Genomic DNA, 22,910 nt, shown 5'->3' on the forward strand with positions numbered 1-22,910 from the left:
AGTGTAAATAAAAAAAACAGAATCACTCGGTTTATGAATATTTCGTGCCGATATGAATTGTTATTTTAATTTTTAGTTTGACATTCATTGAGCAGCTTGTTACAACTAGTGAGACAAAACGTTTGAAATCGTAATTAAAACAGCAATTTAAAGTGACCTTAAACTAACAAGGTACCATATTTTATTGTTCTTCGTTTGTTACTGGTGTTTTTAAAAGTTTTGTAGCTTAAAAAATATTTGTTTCTCATGAAATAGTTTTCCCTGCAAAACTATTGAATTTATTTCGACGATTTTATCGGATAAAATAAACGACTGAATGTACTAATAAAATTGTATAAATCTAACTTTACAAAACATAATATTTAACTAACCTCATTAAATTTCATAAGATAAACATTATAAACGTACTTATGTGAAACTATTTGTTTCGGCAAAGTTATCGGCTGTGACGCACAATGAAGTGACTTTGCATGGTTTTCTTAGAGTGAGTTCGGGAACTAGAGAAAAACTGAAAACAAGTAGGACTTTTTTTCTCTAGAATGCTTAAAAATATTTATAAATTTTGGTTTTGAATTAGATTTCCTTTATTTCTCACAGCTTTCCTTTTTCAGTCGTACCATGAAGAATTCAAGGAGAGAAAATACTTGTAGACCCATTCCTTCAGATTCTGGAAGCTGGAGGCTTGGGATTTTCACTAAACATTCTGCAGTGTGGAAAAAATTTATCAAATTTCTAATGTGTTCCAACACAAGCGCAGAAGTCTCTCACCAAGCATACTACTTACAACGACGTTCTTTGAAACAAAACTTGGCAACATGCGTCACTCTGAAGTTGTCTTTGTCTTCAAGTGTTTTCGAGCCACTTTTATTTCCGTTAAAAATTATTACCAAGAAATGCTTTGTAGCTCACACCAGTAAATTTCATTTGTAAATGAAACAGAAATATTATAGTAAAATTAGAGATATTAGTAAATATGTATATTTACATGAAAACAACTGTTTCACTGCAAAAATAGTAATACTGGGTTTGGATACTTACCCGGGCATTTACAATTTGTGTTAATACAGTACCTCCATTAGTTTAAGTTATTCGTCAAATGTTCACTGAATAGCTTTCCAATATTTACTGCGTATATAGTAAGCATAATGACAACAAACTAAATTCCAAAAATTAAATATCCGATTATCTTTTCCATAGTTTAAAAATTCATACTTTAAAAAAAAATCAATTTGATTATAAAATAATGTGCCAATTTTTTGTAAAAAAAATATTCAGCATTATCTCGAAAACACGTGTATCATATATGCAAAAATAACCATACCCATGTATTTTAGATTGTTACAATTTCTTTCTTATAGCATTTAAAACTATTTATTGGCAACTGGTTTCCAAAGGAATATTTTGTAAAAGAACAGAATTCTTTTTCTATGTAGTCTTTTTACCCCAAGTGTTAAAAGCTCTTGGATAGCGAGTCCCACAAGCAAAGACGCAAACAGACACGCTTCGGCAACACAAGCCTACAATAAAAGTTTACTGTTTTTTTTTAAATATGCAGGTTTTGAAAAAAAAATTGTTTAAACTGTCAAAAATCATGCACGGGCATTTCTTGATTTGATAGTTTATACAAGTTGTTTTCTTTTCATTGCAGGTTACTTCTGGCACATCACCGACATTCATTACGACGAGCACTACTCGTCCACCGGAAACTCCGGGAAAAGTACGTAGCATACTTGTTTTCTTATTTAAGTGAAAACCAATAATATCTGTTAAATCAAACTACAAGAAATAATTAGATTGACAATAATTTCAACAAACAAATGTTTGAATGTAAGTTATATTAACACAAATATTCTGCTTCATGCAATATTGTGATGCAATTAAGAAAACAAATATAGGAACAATAAGACGCAATTTTAGTTGTAACAAATACGTATAGTCTTTACCAATTTTTATCCTTTAATATAAAAAATTGGTATCGTTAAGGTATGGTTATGATTTAATAGAGAAATTTATTTTTAATTGATTATCTGATAAAATGGTTTACCCGTCTGCTTCGTAAACATAGGTATAATGTATAGTTTATTGACATGTCTAAAGATGAAAGTGCCTAGGTGCTACAAATATTTCACTCCATAAAGTATTTAGTTAATTGTTCAGAATGTCGACAACTGTCGACAAACAGTCAATAAACGCTAGTATAAGCGTCAGAAAATCTCTAGGTGTGTGATGTCTGGTCTCATAAAGAAAATTTACAAATTAAACACAAAACAAAAAGCTAAATAAAAAAATAAAAAAACCCACAACTGATGTAAACGTTGTAATCGAAAAAGGACTAAATAAAATTTTTGGAAAAACCCCCCACTAAAAGTAAGTAAATAACAACAGATTAAAATAAAAATCATTTTAAAAAGGGTTGATCTGTCGCGAAGTCTGTCATATGAAAAACTATTTATGACTTTTCTTAGTGGTGCATACCTTAAGGTACCTATTTGTTTCTCGTAGAGATAGACACAGTAATAATATCAAATATAGGTAGGTTTATAAAGGTATACAAAGGTAGGTATTCACCATATAATGACAAATCCAAGAAAATCCGTTGGGGCTGCCATTGGCATCAATGTTCCCAATTATAATCAAAATATAGCAGTATAGAAAAGCAATTATGTGTCTCGTAGAGATCCAGAAAATTATATCAATTAAAGACTACATTTATTTACTACCCAACGCAATTTCAAACTCATAAAACTGCACAATTTTAGTTCATTTCGGGGCAGGGATTGGGTGTTTTTTTTTTTTTAATTTTTAATTTTGCATTTATTTTAAACTTTTTAGAGAATTCGTAAGTTTCTGTCTAAATATCTGTCTATTTGTCTGTTCTGTTCTGTATGTCTTACAAAATTTTATCCCCCTACATTTTATCCCAGTACTGCTCCATTTTATGTTGTTTTTTTTAATTGTACCCTCGTGGTGCCGATACCGTTTTGTTGAGAGAGATGTTTTAAATTGCAATATATTTTAAGAAATCGCAAACTGCAACTGTTTTATATTTTCGGGTAAGAATAAATAATTGTAAGAACAACGTAATAACAATTAATAATAGAGCTGTACCTATTCACACAATTGTACCTATATCCCGATACGCCGATATGCCGATACAACTGTCGCCGATTCACCGATTCTGAACCGATACAGGAGAAAACACTTTTTGTTAAAAAAATTTCATAACTTTACTAGATTACACAAAATAATTCAATCTAAGAAAAGCATGCAACGCAAATGCACATGTATTTTAGTTTATAAACGGAACATAACCTCTCTTTTTTAACTCATATTTTTACTTGTATTCCTTTGTTTATTTATGACCGTTAGATGCATAATTAAACATTTATTTACTAATAGAGGCTGGAACATATAATTTTTAATACGTAATTATATAAAAAAGATTATTTAAAAACAGGTATCTAACTATGAAATATATATTTTCACAAAATACGAAGTTCAAAAATAATGAATAGAAAATGCGCAAAGAGACTTTGTACAGGTTTGCTTTTCAAGAACGGTAATTCCAATACCATATTAACGGCGTGCGGGGATGAAAATTTACGGTAGGTACCAAACATTTCTACGGAAACTCGTTTCATGTGGTAGCTTTGCATGGGCAACAGTACAAGTTATATTACGTTATGTGAATTCCTATATTTATTATTTTTTATTTTTTATTTAATTTTATTTAAAGCGTAATTTTTATTTTTAATAATATATTTATTATTTGATTTTTAAGAAAAAAAAGAGCCAAAACATGGATTATTATCTACGTGCCTCCACATAGATTCCGACGATGTTTTTCTGTTCTATCATCATCATCATCATCAGAAGCAGGAAGAAAAATGTTTATTACAGCACCTTTGGGGAGTTAGCACCGTAACACCTATCTAAGAACCATCGCCGATGAATCGTAAACCTTTTACAGAAAAACCGCATCTAAATCTGTCAAACCGTTTTGGAGATAAATATGGGAACATTCGTTTTTTGCACACACAAACAACCTCTCACTCTAAACGCATACACCTTCTCCATTCCGTCGTGGGTAATAAATTTTTTATAGCCATAAAAATCTCGGAAATAAAAGTTTGGCGTTTTCAATTATTATCTCTTCCCTTCAAATAAACTACAAGTTTTCGGATATTGGTTTGCATATTGGTTTGCACGTGTTTATTATTTCATCATATTATACCAAAATATTTTTTATAAACTAAAACATTATATTAAATAGGCAAAGAAATATTAGTACTGATATATGTTTCCTGATTTCGGGAAACCAAGAAAAACTAAACGTGACCTGGGATTGGAACCAGAGTCATTTATAATTTAAGTCCATGAAAATTTAAAGGTTTATAATCCAGCATTATATTGTTAGAAAAATCATGTAATCCAGCACAATACGTGCCGCTCGCGTTTGGATACTTTTATTTGGGGTGGATTTCGGCTTTTGACTTTAGTGGGCAGGTCGCATTACTACGCTTCCGGCGTTTAATAGTTCACTCGCAGTTTGTTGCGACAATCGGTTTTCATTTCAGTACAGAATTTCCTGCTTTCACTTCTCACATTTCACGGGTGTATGCCGTAATTATTTTTTAAAGAATAAAACCATCGCACATCTGTAAAGTTTTTCTTATAAAGAGCAACGAATTACAGCTTGTTTGAAATACAACCATACCGTAGGTTTTCACTCTATTAATGTGACTCTCTAGGAAAATAGCATTTCTTAAAGCATAGCTCTAAGTGCTGTTTCCGTAAATTTAAACCCGATACTCCTCATGCATTTGTTGTTCCGTCACGACAATTTTTTTAAAGATATCCTCCGAGTGTAATACAATGGGTGTTAAAAGTCACGAAATTGTGGTCAATGCTCATCACTTGCGCAAAAGCATTTAATAACACACTGAGGGCCGAAAAGTTGTTTTGTTTCCGGGATTTATTCGAAACCGTATTTTTAGGAGCGTGAAAATGGCTAAAACCAGTACATGCAGATTAATTTTTGGGGTTGAAATTCCCGGTAGAGAAACTTGAATTCACTGCAGGGACTGGCAATGCCATCTCTGTATTCGTTCCGCAGCCATATAATGTAATGCTTACCCCTCAGATCTAGTAGTTGCCCTATGCAACAAGGAAAGGTTGCACGCTAGTCCACAGTCTTGCGCTTAGAGGCGATACCGCGCTGGGAGCACCAGCGAGCATCGCACTTATTATCTCACCTCAGTAACACAGATACACACCTGACTGGGCAAACCCCTAAAGGCCCCATCAAACTGTCAAATATTTATCTTCGTTTATGTTTGTAAATATATTTGGAAGCGTAATTTGGACGGAAAATAGCTTCCGATTATCTCCACCAAATAAACTGAGACATATAACCTCAAAATATGTTTTAAACCACGTCACACTATCGAAGTTTATTTTTGGTCTGATCCATCAAAACATTACTCATTTTAATCTCATTTTTAAATTAAATAATGCAATACAGTGCCGGATGGAATTTATGGTCTTATTATTTATTCTATTTGTGCATTTATAAATTTTTCGAATCATATATAAAATTAACGTACAATAATATTCGTTACATAATAAAAATAATTGTTGAATGTTTTTTTTTTAATTTTTATATTAAAAATAATTTTTTACACATATCTTTTTATAACCTCTTTAATCACCTATGTGTTCTTCGCCATTTTAAGATTTCTTAAATTTTCGAAAGGCCCGATTTTGATTGACTGATTGCATCCAGCATACAATATATTTTAGAATCCGTCCAAAATGCAAAATATTTGATGGAAACTCGAGTCATCCAACTTGCCAAACAGACGTGTCTGCGCCAGTGACGTTTCCGTTCGGCACAGCACACTGGGGGGTGTTGTTGGAAGGGAAAAACTTGGACAGCGCGACTGGGTCCTTAAGAGTGTCCTTGCGGTGGCGGTGTTGCAGACTGCTGGCGCACAGATGGCGCGGCGGGCGGCGCCAGGCCGCTGGGCAGGTTCGGCGACTACAACTGCGACTCGCCCTGGGCGCTGGTGCAGTCCGCCGCCAAGGCCATGCGCGACAAGCACGGCGACAACATAGAGTTCGTGCTGTGGACCGGGTGAGTGCCTGCCAGCCACCTCCGACCTCCCGCTGCACCTGGCGACAGCTCTCGCCATACGCCACTTGGTAGGAGCAACTTCGTGCATGGAACGGAATGCTGCCATCTGTGGCGGATGACGCTAACCAAAGTTCACAAAGCCAAATAAAACGCTATACTGTTAACTGTTTATTGAATTTAAGTACAAAACCGAAATTTAGTAATTTAAAATTTTTTTCGCTATTATCGGTGCCGTTTTATTATGCATTTAAAAATTTCGCTCTGAATAGCGAATGATTCGATAGACGACGTAACTGTTCCGGCAGCAAATTCTAGCGGCGGGTGCGGTAACGTCGTGGGATTCGCTTCAAGACATGTTGAAAATATTCGACATTATTGTAAAGTATTGATTCTACGTTGAATTTCCTGTCCGAGTTCCGTATTATAAGTGTGTTTTCCAACATGAGGACACACGAATTTGTTCGTTGCCGAGGTTAGATGTGACACATCTCTGGCGAGTACTGAAACACTCGCTCGCATTCTGTTTATTTTTTTTCAAAAGATGGCCAGGGTTATTTTTACGGACTCATTTCACTCCAAGCGAGACTAAACTTTCTGTTATATATAATCAAATCTTTTTGTATTGCTTATTGTCGATAACAAGTTTACATCCTTTGACGAGCAACGCATAATAAGTTAACCACTTCTTCTCCTCGTTCATAACTCGTCCCGGGTCGTCAAAGGGTGTGTCAAAGGCACTGCAATCCAATCAACGTGTACTTGATGTCTAATGTGTTTTGTGTTTTTACTCTATGGTATTTTGCATACAGTGACTTGAACACTGCCGTGCATACAATGATGAAATATATATGTATATATTTCAAAACAATCAAAAGTATGAAGATGCTTGGCTTCTGTACCTGTGGCGACAACAACCCAGAAGCCAAGCAGGGAGCTCTCTGATGATGGCGACCTCAACGTCGACCGAAACGTCAGTAAAATATTCGCCTTGGAAGCGGCTACAACCCAAAAGCCAAGCTACTTCAGTCAATGGCCGCGAAAGCCTGCGATCCTTACTAATCAAAAACATGTTTCTTTTAAACTGTATATTTTATAACTTCGATGCTTCTTTTTTTTTTTCATTGACGGATGCGTCCAAATTTATATCTGATTTTATATTAACTGTAAAATAGCTATTCAACAATAAAAACATAGTATATTAGGCCAAAGATTTCTTTTAAATAATGTATAAACCGTAAACCGGAACTGTAACAGCTTAGTGCTCATTTCGGTTTACAGAAAAGTACTTGCATGTCCTCGCACTCAAAACCAAAAATGACCTTAAACATCGTCAATCACCGCTAAGCCACAAATAGTCCGACAGCTATCTAATTGCATTTCATGTTTAGACAGGGCATAGGAACTCGCTCTAGCCACCGATGTCCACGTTCTCTGAGTATGCTGCAATATTTATGACACTTCTAGTGGTTACGTGAAGTAATCAGTCATTTTCTTCCGCTGGCTTATCACCTGTCTGAAAACATCAGGCTTTAGCGAGGTAAACAATCCTGGGAAGGTATTATTTTATAACATTTAATTCTAGCAATCTGAATGAATGATGTAGAATCGAAATTCGAGCCAGGAAAAAAACCTTAATAATTCAATGATAAATATTTTTTTTATTTGTAAATGGAACAGAAATACATATGTAAAATTACAGATATTTCTAAATTTGTATATTTGCATGAAAACAATGTACCACTACAAAATAATATTCGCAGTAATACTGGGTTCGGATTCTTACCAGGACATTTACCTATGCTTTGTGTTGACCCAGTACCTCCAATATTTAAAGTTATTTGTAAACCGTTCATTGAACACCTTTACAGTTTTAATGCGCACATTGATAATTTAAAAATAAAATAGTCCATTATTAAATATTCAGTTATTTTTCCCATAGTTAAAAAAAAACTTAAATTTAACATAAAAATTATAATTAGGCGTCAAATTTAGTAATAAATACCCGGCATCATATGAAAAACCTATTTCATAAATTAAAAAATAACCATAGCCATATGTTCTACAGAAATAAAATATCTTTCTTTTTCTTGGCAACTAGTTCACAAATAATAATTTTTAAAAGTACAGAAAAACTTTTCCTGTGTGGTGGTACCTTATCCTCATTAACGCGAAGAGAAATCACAGGGTGGATATGTTACGGAGAAACCAATAAGCAGTTTTCTGAACCAAACAGCAAACGACTCTAGAGTATTTCAGTACAGACAGAGTCGGATGTTCGAAAGTTTGGCTTTGTAATCCCAGTAGGACGAGGATAAGGTGTTAACATTCCATTTAACAATTCTTATTTTTTAAATGTTTTATGTTTCATAGCTTTTTATGCTGAAAATGAAAATTTAACTTCAAATTTATTTTATTTTTAAATTATAACATGAACTGTTGCCCAACTGCTTTCAGATATCTTAAACTTTGTGATAAAAAATTGGTAAATTTAATTTACTTTTACTGATCACAGCTTTCATCTTCTGTAAGTTCCATGTTAACCAACACCATACAGAGAAAAAAATTTTTTTTTCTATACTTATTCACTAAGATTCTTTTGGAAACAGGTTGCCAAGAAATATTTTGTAATACTACAAGAAATTTATTTTAACATTGTACAACACATGGCAATGGTTATTTTTTCATCTATGAAAGACATTTTTCTAGATAATACTGAGTGAGTATTTCTCAGGAAAATCGACGCATAAATTTATGTTTTAATTGATTTTTCAAGCAAGCATAATTTTATTAACCATGAAAAATTAAACAAAAATACTTTAATTTGTTATATCATGCTTATTATGTGCCCAGTTAATACTGAAAAACTATTCAGGGAACGGTTTACAAATAACGTTAACTATTGGAGGTACTGGGACAACACAAAGCATAAATACCCGGGTAAGAATCTGAACCCGGTATTACTGCGAACACTATTTTGTAGTGATACAGTTGTTTAAATGAATTTGTATAAATTTATAAATATCCGTAATTTTACATGAATATTTATGTTCCATTAAAAAAATTAGTTTACTATTCATTGCAGTGATAGTTATGCTCTTCGATTTCACTGGTGCAAAACCCAATTTTAAATAAACATTTTCTTGGTAAATAAATCTTGATTAGTACTAACACACTTTATTATTCAATACCTCCCAAAATCTGATTTGTTTGAAAAAAATATTGCTGCGAATACCTTTTAGAAGATAATTTTTTTTTAAATACTTAGAAATGTATAAGTAACTAATCACTCTGTATTATTCTGTCAAATATACCGATATGAATAAAATTATCTTGTATAGGAATAAGGTTGTATGTAAGAAAATAAACTTTTATTCGATTTGTAATGTAAAGCATGCCTTTGTTTTATTTCATCGAAATTTAATACATATTAAATTTATAACTTATGAGTTTCAAAATTTATCACGCGATTCAAGATATTAGAAATGGCCAGAAAGTTGCAGACCTGCAGGTATTTCGTACAGGAAAGGTGATACATACCTTCTAAATTGCGCATTTTAAATAAAATAATCTTTCTTGAAGTTTCTGTTCGGTCCTCTAAAATATGCCATCATATTTACCACGTCCCTTTAAGTGAAACCCATAAGCTGAGGTATAAAACGGTACATTACCTTTTAAAGCCCTCAATAATAAATAATATTGATGAACGATCGTATAGATGTAACAGTTTTGTTACAGATTTTGTATCAGATAGAGGTTAGTTAGAGTAATTTAAATATAAAATTTTTAATTAAAAATTCATTACTTAAGATTATTTTACAAATGTAAGAAAATAAATTTTACCTTGAAAATTTTTCTAAGTAAATTTATGTAGCGTCAATTAGTTAACTGTAAAAAACTAATATATTTACGTTGCGCAATAAAGAAAAAATTTTAAGACATTTTAAAACAAAATTACCACTTGAGGATATTTAATGATGATTGATAATGATTTATGATGATTTAATAATGATAGCATTGTACTAACGTCAAATTATTCTACTTTGACCCATAAATCATTTCAATCTGTACCAGATAAGCTTAATGCGCACTCACCAAGGCTTTCATGCACCGCCCATTCATATTATGAACGAAATTTAAAAGGATTCGGGAAAAGAAACGTGCTCTATCTAAATGGCCGAGAAAGGATGTGTTTTACCACGGTTACTGTTTTCCACTTAGTATGTTACAGTTGTAAATATTTTCAGTTAAAAAACAGGAGCTTAAAATTCCAAAAATTTCAAATACCAAATATTTCCTGGTGTGTGAAAGTTATTCCAGGTTGCCTAAAACAAAAAAGGAATGAATTTCCATACAAAAGACACACACTATTGGTATGATAAAAGAATATCCCTGAAAGCATTTGAGATTGCTGTTCCATTCACACAAACCAATTATTTCACCTCTTTATGTTTTTAATGTCAAACTACGTAAAGCATATAAGCAGCGTTTGTCAAATATAAATTTGCTTTTTTTAAAACAATTAGTAACTTTTGTGTTCGCAAAAATATAATTTTTTAATATATAGCGTTTGCAGGTTTTATATGGTTAATACATTATTGGCTACTAATATAATTCATGTTGAACTGAATTTTTTTTAAAATTTCATTTAATAGTCTAGTTTATTAAAACAAGTATCAGCAGGACACGAATTAAATTGTCCTGTTATTTTTAAATCAGTCAAATTATATCAGCAAAATTAGTTACCATTATAATATAAAAAGGTTTATTTGTCATATTTTATGCTGCATAAATTTGAAGTTGCTAAATTTTTACACCTCGTTGTCGCATTTTAGGACACGATCTTGAATCCAAATCCATCCAACTATCTGTTTCCCAAGTTTTCCAAAGATCATTCTAGGCAAGTACGAGAGTGGTTCCTTGCTCTAGGTTGTGGGTGTTTCAATCTTTAAACTTCCATAACTTGCAAACTCTTATATCCATCTACAATAAAACAGCATATTTGTCGACAAGACGTAAATATATGTATACACTTGTCGCACAGTAAATAAATAATATAATGAAATAATAAATATAACTTCCAGACAACTTTTGTTTAGTGATTGAAATATTTAATTTGTTACGTAATTAGGTCCATCTATGAGATGATGGGGAAATTTTTATTTGTAAACTGTTATCCACAGGATGAAAGAAACTGTTTTTCCCTTCAATTAATAGGGACTTGAGTGTTACTTTCTTAAATGATTATGATGTCTGGTTATAGAAAAGCACAAAAGATGTCGTAACATTTTTCTTTTCTAAATGGACCTCGCACCAAAGTACCGTTAGTATCGGATACTGCTGCGGTCAGATATATCATGTGCGAAGAAATTTATCATGGCCGATGTGTGGCTTGAAATATTCGTAGTGGGAGACTTGGTGTACGGTCGCGTGTAGAGTTTGTTTTGTTTATTTTTCTTAGGATACCTACTCTTTTTTTCCTCATGATTTCAGTTGACGATTAGTCTACAGTGATTTTTTTGACCATAAAATAGTTATTTTGACTCGTCAGATATGTGTGTGTGTATATATATATATATATATATATATATAGACACAAACATACACAAAAGGTAGCACGCCTTAACTTTGGCACTTAAAATAATTAAAAAAATCAATAATACTTCAGGTATTAGAGACTGTACATGTGGAAACGCAGTGGTAAAGTGTAACGACTTCAAGTTATGCATTGCAGAAAACATTTTCAGAGTTGAAAAGTGACTGACAGCTGGGAGATGGTGGACTTCTGTACAGGTTGAGTCTGGATTCGACCGGCAAATTTCGGCTGCAGTTTCATCACTACAAAATAGGTTAAAAACAAAATATGAGTATGGTCTAAAGTGCTAGCCACGGATGGTATACGTCATTGAAGTTAGAGCTGAATAAAATTTGGATTTTAAATAGCAGAGAAAGTACTTTATATTAAACACTGACCGTCTCAATTATGTTTGTTTGAATAGTTCTACAACCACCGCGATTTTTGTAACTCTTGCAAAATTATTTCATTGAAATAGTGGGCGGTAACTCCTTTATTTTTTATATACTTCTGTGGCTTGTTACTATATTCAATTATTTTCATAAAATAATTTTGTGACAGTGACAAAATTTGTGGTGGTTGTAGAAAACCATTCAAAGAAACATAAAACAGACTCTCAGTGTTCAATTAAAATCAATTTCTCTATTAATAACAATACAATTTTAGCTCAACTATTACTTCAAAGACATTTACCAGCCTATAGAATCAACTTAGTCCATAAGTCGTAGAGATTTTTTCAACTTAATTTGTCGTCATGAACTGCAGCCAAAGTTTTTCGGTCGAATTCAAAATCAGCCTGTAGGCTTACATCTTTCCAGGGGTCTTTTTGATGGAGCTTATCACAAGAAACCTCCGCCTATTGGCTTTGGCGCCAGACAATTGTGGTGGGTGTCAAGGGGGATCATCTCTTCTGCCATCGACATCTCCATCGGCCCATCATGTTTCGCCTCGTCTCGTTGCTTAACGTCGGCCATTCGGATTCCCGCAAAGCATTCTACAGCTATCTATTGAGCATTGTTTAGACGTTATGTCCGCAAGAATATTTGGTTTTGTTTCCCTGCCATGAAACTTAGTTGCTGCTACCCTTGTGATATTTTGACGGTGCTTTTCTTATTTCTCAGCGGAATAGTAAACCAGTAAGTTAGGATAACGTAGCTGAAACCCACACCCATCGGAGTTGCTGGTCGACTGTAACCAAAAAAAAGGTTTGCTGGGGAGGGGGGTGGACGGTTTTAGGCGTCGCTAAGGACCAAATTCGCCGCTTCCCTCTCTCTATAACACGGTGTTTGATTGATCACCTGTGCCCGCTACCGCCCGTGGGCACTTGACCCCAAGCGGTCACTGCGAAGGGTCTAATGGAAGGGTTGGTGAGGGGAGTGATTTGGCGGCACATTGTCACTTTTATTCCCACCCCCAACCCCTCCACCCTGGGTTAGAGCGGCCGTCCTCGGGAGCTAATAACTTAGCGGTTACGAGTCTCTCTCTCTCTCTCTCTCTCTCGCGACATCAGTGATAACGGCACGGCGAGCCCCTATCTGTTATACACCGGGTTGTGACGGTGGTCTGCGGGACGTTTCGCCCTTTCAGCCGGGGCGACAGTGATTAATACTCCCTCTCCCTTCTCCACCCCGGGCCATCATCTCTTCTGCCACGGTACCTTCCGCCGTAGCTATGGGCCGCGGGGCTGCATCCGCGTTCCACACCCCACACTGTTGACCATTTTCTCATCACATTCCCGAAGAAAACTGTTTTGCAAATTATCCAGGGATCTTCGTAAATTTACGTCAATCTTCGTAAGTTTGCTTACTTTTAACACGAATCCAAAATAATATATTTTGTATATTGACGAAAAATTCATAAATTGGTTAATCATACAGAAAGAACTATCTTATTTTGATCAAGTGCATGTTTACCTTTGTTTATAGCGAAACATACAACTCTGAGATCTAAATACGACGTAATTTCTACGAAGATTCGGTAGTGGGAAATTACGTGAAACTCTTATTTTTATTTGAGTTAAATTCTTCGTTGAAAAGTCCGAAAATTTACTGTTATTTCTAACAGTGCAGCGACTGTCTGGACTGAGGAAAGCCCTTGGCTTACCTCGGGAATGATTTTCATTTATCTTAAGAAGACGACTGCTCAGCGGAACTAATCTTGTAGGCTGATTCCATAGAAATTGGTAAACTTGTTTAACATATTTTTACAATGCTTATTATTTATTATATACTTTTGAATAGCCAAACTCGTGGTTAGCAGTAAGAAATTAATACTATTTTCGTTACATCAGCTAGTTCAGACAAAAAATCGGAAATTTTGTGAAAATCTCGTGTTATAATTTTGATTGTAAATTGCAGATATAAAATTTATCTTTTATAAAAATGGAGTCATGAAAATGCTTGGACTTAAAAAACAACTTACGAACTTCTAACCCCTTCTCTTTTCACCAGAGTGGTTAGTATGAAACAATAATATATTTTCATTGTTAATACATACTATGTGAATTGCGTATATTCATTGGAAAGATCTACCCTTGCTATATCAAACTGATTCCGTTCTCATCATTACCAGAGTATTAATTAAAAAAAATTAAGTGATAAACTTACAGCTATTTTCAGTGTATATATTTAATGCCAAATTTATTTTCTCGTACTTGAATGAGTGTATAAAATCTAACACACACCTTCTTCATATTATAAGGAATGAAAATGCAAATATTATGCACGATAAAATATTTAAAGGGATTTTTTATGTTGGTAAGTTGAGCCAAATTTCTTACGTCTTGTTTCAATATGTACGGAGGTATAAATTAATTTTATATTGAATCAAATTACCCAATTTTACTCCTCTTCGAGGTTTAATTTAATAAACTGTTATAAATTAAATGTGAGTTTGTTTAGTTTATCATCCACGCACGAAATTTTAACCTCCACTTGATTATCTTCAGAATGAATTGTTATAATTAAATGAAAATAATTTGTATCCCTTAAGAAACAAATTTCTTAAAACTATTAAACCAAATTATTTGTATGATTTTTTTTTCTGTTTCTTATTCTTACATCCCACTTGATGTTTGCTTTGGAGAGTTGATTTATTTGTTACATAAGCATTAAATTTAGAGAAATTTATAAGAAATTATTTTTTAATGTAATTTGTTTATACATCCCAAAAAGCTTATCATCAGCTTGATTATCTGCTAATATATCATTATTTTAAAAATAACTGGACCCATTACATTCATTTATCAATACTCTACTATTTCGAAGAAAATATACTCTAGGCTACTGTTATTGGATTTAAATTCCCTTCAGTATTTATTGTATTTATCTTGCTTTGTTATAAAAACAAATTTTTCTAAATACTGAATATATATTTATATAGTGAGAATTTACCTCACTCCATTTTAACGCCACTGTAATGCACAAATTAAAAAAAATATATATAAAATGTTTGACTATGAATATCTGTATGTATTTTTTTCTGATTTACTTACCTCGTGCTTAATTTGCTTTGGAAACATAATTGTTTTTATTAGAAAACAAAATTATCCCATTTTTACCACCACAGCGGTCAAATTTATAAACATTTAATAATAATAGAAACTCTTCATTTTTGCTACGTTTCTTATTTATTACTCTAGTAAATGCGAATATTTCAATTTATTTACATTAAATGAACTTACACATTTAAACCCTTATGGATTGTAACCTTGGAAATTAAATGGAATAATTTAGAATTTCTGTTGTCTATATTTAATTCTTAATATCTCTAAAATCAGTTTGATATTTTTATCGGAGATTTGATTTATTTCCGTAATACTTTTTTCACCTCTTCACCCGATTATAATTACTTAATGATATATAGACTAGTGTAAAATTTAGCCAAATGACTTCCTAAGAAAATGTAGCTTCATTGTAATACCTGAGCAAACATACAAAGAGACAAAATAAAGAAACTTTATACTTGATGTCTCTGTAGGTACTGTTTAAAAAATCCATGCAAAGCATCGACAGTTTAATATTAATTATTTAGTATTAAAATCAATAATTACGTAAGGATACCAATTTTATACTATTATTAAAGTTTATTTTTACCGTACAATGGAAACACTAATAAAAAGTCTTGCACATTTGGTACCGATAATGTGTTACAACTTTAGAACAGACTGGCCTTGAACAAAAATCATAATCAGGGTAGATCCATTCACCTCGGTTTCCCCATATTTTCCCGTGAACGCTCCAGGCAAATGCTGGAATGGATTTGCACTGTAGGCTATTAAAGATTCCTTCCTTAGTATCTCTGTCTTGATTAGTGCTTGCCCGTCTCGTATAAAGACTAAATGGAAACTGACTGCGAATAGGTTTATCTCAAATGTCCACGATCGTGTTGATTTATAAGCGTGATATGCTATCTAGTTAAAATGAACATGAAATAATTCCATTCTCTGAAGATTTGTTTACTTTTTTAGAAGTAATGAGCTAATCAAATCCTCAAATCCTCAAATACCACCAAATACTTGTTATTTGAATGATTCGATATTTGAAGAAACCGATTTAAAAAAAAAAATTAGAGGAAATATAGTAAATTAAAAAATGATAATACTGATTACCTTTGAAGTTTACCCGTACATTTCCGGTTACCATTCCGCAAGATATTGTACTGTTTACATTTAATTGTATAATGAAATTATAATTTATATTGATTGTGGAAACTTAGTTTGTGAAACAGCCATTTAAAGGGCAGAATTTTTCCACAACGTAGTCATATTTGTTAGTTTATTTTGCATTATTTTATTTGTGATACTTTTCACCTAGATTCTGATTATAGGGGTGTATTCGAGGTAAACTCGGGGGTTCTAATTCGAGATTCGGAGGATTTGACACATCAACACTTTTTAGCCAAGTTCCAAGCGAAATTTATTGGTTTTAATGGCTATTTTGTTAAAGAAATATGAATGACAATAAAATCAAACAAAGTTAACAAATTTCTGTGTATTTGGCCGAGTTTACCTGAAAAATATAATTTACGGGAATACTCCTTGCCTAATGGACTTCTTTCTCTCACACGTGACACTAAATAAAAATCTAAAAATTAATATATATATTCTTACTTTGTTTCTCTTCACCAGATAATTTAAATCAGACATTGCGGATAGTTGTAAAAATAAAACAAAAGTATTTGCCTTCTTATGTCTCTATGTTCTGCTTTTCGCAATAAGGCTATTCCTTGCAAGAACATTTGAACAGTCTTTATGGTACTTTTGGTGGCACAGGCGTTGAAGACCTATTAGTGCACACTGCTCAGTTATGATCTACGCCACGATGGTGGAAGCTTATAAAAGTGTGATTCTGCGGAGGTTGCCTATTTCCTTCCGCAGTGCAAAGCCTGAGGGACAACAGTACACACAGGGCTGAACTCGAGGAGGTAATTAACCACAATCATAGAAAAGGAATTGCGTTCAACCATATTTGCAACTGACAACAGGTGCCCGGATAACCGCGGGCTGACATTCAAATACATCTACCATTATGCTGATTCTGTATTGGCTCGCAGTTGATCTGTAGGACTCTAGGCCATTGAGAGACTATCAATCTAAGGGCATCGAATCGTGGCTACCCGGTAGAGACGCATCACAAGTCAGTAACCAATGAACATGTGGATTTGCTGGTAGATACTACTCTAGAAGTCTTTAATTCCACGATTTTTTTGTCTCTACTGTTTACTTAAAACAACAAGCTTCTACAACAAAATCTTTGGTTAGTGATTTTTATTGTACCAGGTAAAACACTTTTAATGTAGTAATGTGCGAAGCTTGAAAAGAAAATAAATAATAGTTTATACATGTGGGGCCGTTAATTTTATAAGAAATTTAAATAATTTAAGTCAACTAAAAAAATTTTTAAACAAATAATTATTGAAAATTATTTTTTTCTAAGTATATATTTATTTATTTACTGGGTGAAAAGTAATTCTGTGGATATAATTTAAACTATGCAACTTTAAAAAAATGATTTTGTACTTTTACAAGGCTAGGCCTTGGAATCCCTGTTGCCAACGATATCATATGTACAATTGGAAGGTATTTTTATATATGCAATTTCAAAACTTTTCCATGTAATTTTACTAGTGATATTGTTGGCAACAGGGTTTACAAGGTTTTTCCTTGTAAATAGTACAAATATTATTTTACAGCGTGTAGACTAGCGAAAAAGTTTTGAAACAATTGAATTTAATTATACGTGTAGTTTTAAATATTTGAACTTTGTCTCCATTAAGGTTTTTTATAAACTTTCAAATGTTTATTTTAATTTTTAAAAAGAGACAAATTCAGTTACTTACCAAATAAATCTTTCAGTACTCGCCAGAGATATGCAACATCTAACTTCGATAAATAGAAAATTTAGGTGTTCGCATGTTGAAAATACACTTAGCTATAATACGAAGCTCGGGCACAAGATTTAACGTAGAATTCTTAAAATAATGGCGATCGTGATAAATATATGAAAATTGGGTTTCCAGCTACATATTCTCACGCGAATCACTCGTAGTTTCCGCACCCGCCGCTAGAATTCGCCGCCGGAGCAGCTACGTCTACTATCGAAACATTTGATTTGAAGAGTGAAAGGTTAAAATGTATAATGAAACGGCTTCGGTCCTGATTATCGGCAAGGAATTTTATTTAAATACTACCCATCATATTTAAATCCATTAAACAGTTAATATTATAATGTTTCCCTTTGGCTTTGTGAATTTCGTTTCGCGCCATCCGTCACAGATGGCAGCACCGTGGTTGTACATTTCCGTTACACGTGACTTCCGTTCCATTCACGAAACTACTACCGCCAAAAGCAGTAAACTGAGAGCTAAAATGTTGCACATAAAAATGTACGTACTAATTGAAAGCTCTTTGTCTTTTTTTTTTTTTAATGAATGTCTGTATCATAAAATGAACATTGTAGAATGCAATTTCGCACAAGTGAGCGCGATCGTAAAATTAGTTCCGAAGGCCACGCGCCGCTAACACGAAGCTCGCCATCCGAACATTAATAATATCCGGGCTGGAAAGGTGGCGTTTGAATCGTTTCCGACGCAGGCGGCACTACGTGAGCAATAACCGGTCCCTGTACACTCTCGCCGAGTCGGCACAGATTTCGTGGAAAAGGTTTAGAGAGGGGTGAAGCGGAAGAAGTGGAGGAGGAGGAAGATTTTGACACTGCGAGAACGATAAGCCTTCAGCGCCCCCCCCCCCCCCATCCCCAACACACACACACACACTCACACACACTCGATAAGTCCGAACTGACAGTTTGGACTGATCAGTCGGAGCTGAAATGTCTGAACTGTCGTGTGTGAACAAGGATGATGGACTGATAAGTCGGAACTGATGGAATGATGAACTGATGGCATCCGATCAAATCGGACTGTGGGCCTCAGTCCAAACGGCCGTGTGTGGGAACAGCGTCTCGCCAGTCCAAACTGCCAGTCCAAACAATCTGTCTATCAACTGAGTGTTGTGGCAGTCATCTTTGTTTATACTCTTTGGTTGTTTTGCTATTTTTTATTCCTTTTTTATAACTAAAATTGATACTGCGACTGGAACATCCAAAGTTTATCTACATATTCTACAATGAATCGATACATCCAACAACAAGAGCAACCACGAGCATGATCGTGCGTGGCGAAGGCTTTAGTTCAGTCCAAACTGTCAGTACGGACAATTCGTTCCGATATGAGCAACCAGACTGATCGTGTGTAAGCGCCTTGATATAAACCGTGACAAAGTCAGACGCCCGAACAGTTCCGAACACATCCAAAATTCGCTGCTCGCTCGTATTTACAGTCGGAATAATAAAATAAAAACACGCAATCTTGCGAAAAAAAATATTAATTCGTGTGGTTTTAGAATGTTTGAAATGAAATTTTTATATTTTTAATACGATCATCACATTCAAAAATCCACCCTTCCACAAATTATGTATATATATATATATATTTATATATATACACATATATATATATACACACACACACACATATATATATATATATATATATATATATATATTTATATATATACACATATATATATATACACACACACACATATATATATATATATATATATATATATATATACACCTATATGAGTGTGTGTGTGTGTGATCGAGTCTTTTAGTAGTCACCAGTGATGTGTAACATCTAACCTCGGTAACGAGCTAATTCATGTGTTCTCATGTTGTAAATAGACTTATAATACGAAACTCTCATATTGAATTTAACGAGTTACCTACTTGAAATAATGAAGAGCGTGAAAAATATACGCAAATTGTGTTTTTAACTAATTTTTTTAACGCAAATCACATGTAGTATCCGCACCCGTCAAAATAATTTGCTGCTGGTTCAGATACGTCGACTATTGAATCATTTGGTTTACAGAGTGAAAGTTATACTATATAATGAAACGGCTCCTATAAAAGCGAGAAAAAAATTACGTGAGAAAAATACTTAACACCTGCTCTTAGCCTCATTTTTTTACAAGAAATTTTATTAAAATACTGCCCTTAATTTTAAATTAACTAAAAACTTAGTCTTTCTCTTTGCCTTTGTGAATTTTGGCAGTCCCGTGTTGTTACACATTTCCGTTTCTTAGTCTTCCGTCGCGTTCACGAAATTACTTCAACCAAATGTCGTATAACGAGAGCTAAGATGTTACACATAAAAAATAGCCAGTCATAGGGACTGTTGACAAAAGTGAAAACATAAAACCTTTTTTAAAATGTGTAATATGACATAAATTATACGTCAAATGTACGTAAGAAAATTATTTAGGTATTATATCAGTATGATGTCAGCATGATATCATTTATTATTACATCATTTTTTAGTCACAAAAGATGTCACTGGTATGTCAAAATTACATAAAAATCCATTACCTAGCTATGACTTACCATTGATACCAAACTTAGGTCATGTGTTCACTGAGCAATGCACAGTATACACAAATTAAATTTTTCGCGTGGTCATTTTAACTTCACTTACTGCTACTACAGCGTGTCGGTGACGCGAACTCGCCAGATTTTACCCATCCAAAAAGACTCGAACACGCACATGATACAGTCGAGTGTATATACAATGTGTTAGTGTATATATGCGTATACATGTATGCTAAACAGGCCGCTGCGCGTCGCCAGTCTGGCGCAACACGTTACTAGTATGTCGGTGACGCGAACCCATAAGTTTTGCCCCTACCAAAAATCGCCCATTGTGGCTAAGAAGTTTATACATCAAGAATTAAAGAATTAGTTTCCCCAAAAAGTGTCCGTGAAAATTCTGGGCAGGCTGTTATTTGCACTACAGCCGCCAGGGGTTTCTTTCATGAATTTCCGTCGCGCTTAATTGAGAGTTTGGCGACGACAAACAGCGACAAAATCAACCCATCGTTCACAACCACTGGCTCCACTGAGTCCATATCAAAATCAGAATCATTAGAGGGCAGAACCACGTCCATTAAAAAACAATTTTCTTTATTCTCCGTCGCTTCTCGTGAGGCAGGCGGCTGAGGCTAGCTCGTGCGCAAATTTGCACGCCTCGTTCGGGCGGTGGTTTTGCTTCACTGGTTCATTTCTCTCGGCTACTTTGTGCCTCTTTCGATACCTACGTCACTTCTCTGCGTTTTTAATTGCTTGTGTTCTGGTGATTTCGCTTTTTTTATTTCTTTTCTCCAACATAACCTTTTTTCACTTATGCTCCAAAACCAAAGTTGATTGTAGTTATATCACCTAACTAGCACCATTCAGTGCTTACTCACGAGCAACTTAAAGTTTAAATAACGCTAATCAGTTTATTACTTTCGCAGTCACAGCTCTCACTGACTTCAATTCGACGCTCCCCACCAACGCTCATTACGTCATCACTGCAAATGTTAACCGGGTGAGTCATACGTAACGAACGACCACGAGCAAAGTCTGCTCTACTTAGATGTATTTACTTCAACTCTTGTAGCTTTCATAGTTAATGAGTTTCAAGCGGTGTCAAATCCTCAGCCGAAGTGACACCCAACCTAAGATTAAAGACATTCATATTCCTGTCGGAAATTCATGTAAAAAAAATTATTTATTTTTCTTTTGTTAACAGACCTAACATAAACTATCTTTATTCTCCAACTTTTACAATGGAAAGGAAATAGCTGGAGTTGCACGAAAAGCGGGATGATACTGGTGTCTGACTCTGCCTCGATGAACACTGGGGTTTCTCCTGCGAAATGTCTCATAACTCTCCGCTAAGCCATCGGCTCGACGGGATGACCGGACGGCTCGGGGTGTGAGTGTGCAACATCTGCGACCCAGAAGGCGTGCAAAGTTTACCACCCGGCGAATATTAGCACCACCGGGAGGACGGGAGAAGTGCGTATATTAAAGCAGGAGTTGAATCGGGTAAGAAATGGCTTCGCGTGGAAAAAAAAAATATTGAAATTTATATCTTTAACGTAGGAGAATATAGTTCGGGAGATGGGTCGCCGGGTCCGAGTCGATATTCGATGATCGATATTCGATTACCCAGAAAAAAAGTTTTCTGGGAAAGTGTTTTAATATCTGGCTGGGATCCGCTGAACTTCAACCTTTGGATGGATATTTTGTTCACACACGAGGTGAACCGAATAAAGTGAGCAGAGGAGGAACTGAAGGAAAGTTCTGAAATAGGTTCACGACGTTGTGACGATGCAATTTCCGTATAAGCAGTAGAATATTCAGTATAAGGAACAAACACTCCGAAACATTGTCCGTAACAATATTTTGTTAAGAGGAACCACAGCAAGATTAGATGTTGAACCCAGGCATTACCGCAAGTGAAAAAGAAAAATGTGGTGGACTTCGCCGTGTGACCGATTAGTTTTCTCGGGTAATTGATTACGTTTAGTTTCTGTAACAAATAGCTGAACGTCCATTTGATATGTTTATTTATAGGACATACGTATATTTATCGTATTACCATATCTAACCCTCCTCTCCCCCTTCTGGAGGTGAACATTTCGTAATGTATGAGTTCATCTCGCCCATTCATACCGTCAATGCAAAAACCTCTAACTTATTTTAGCTTTTCTCTCCAGCAGCCTACAATCAAAAACGCAAAAAGAAATTTGCAATCAGCCACGTGACGGACGCAAGATGTAGTCACCGTGCGGGCATGAAATTTTTATTTGAT

At 34.3% G+C, this 22,910-nt stretch overlaps 1 protein-coding gene across 1 annotated transcript in view; it reads left to right on the plus strand.

The window, feature by feature from the left end:
* LOC134528148 (acid sphingomyelinase-like phosphodiesterase 3b) overlaps positions 1-22,910 on the plus strand; it is a 270,302-nt gene that overhangs the window by 193,838 nt on the left and 53,554 nt on the right. Inside the window, exons 3-4 of the mRNA XM_063361477.1 lie at positions 1,649-1,717; positions 5,983-6,136. Of these exons, the coding sequence (XP_063217547.1) occupies positions 1,649-1,717; positions 5,983-6,136 (223 nt within the window). The remainder of the gene's footprint in view (positions 1-1,648; positions 1,718-5,982; positions 6,137-22,910) is intronic.

This window comes from Bacillus rossius, chromosome 1 (genome assembly GCF_032445375.1).
Source record: "Bacillus rossius redtenbacheri isolate Brsri chromosome 1, Brsri_v3, whole genome shotgun sequence".
NCBI lineage: Eukaryota > Metazoa > Arthropoda > Insecta > Phasmatodea > Bacillidae > Bacillus > Bacillus rossius.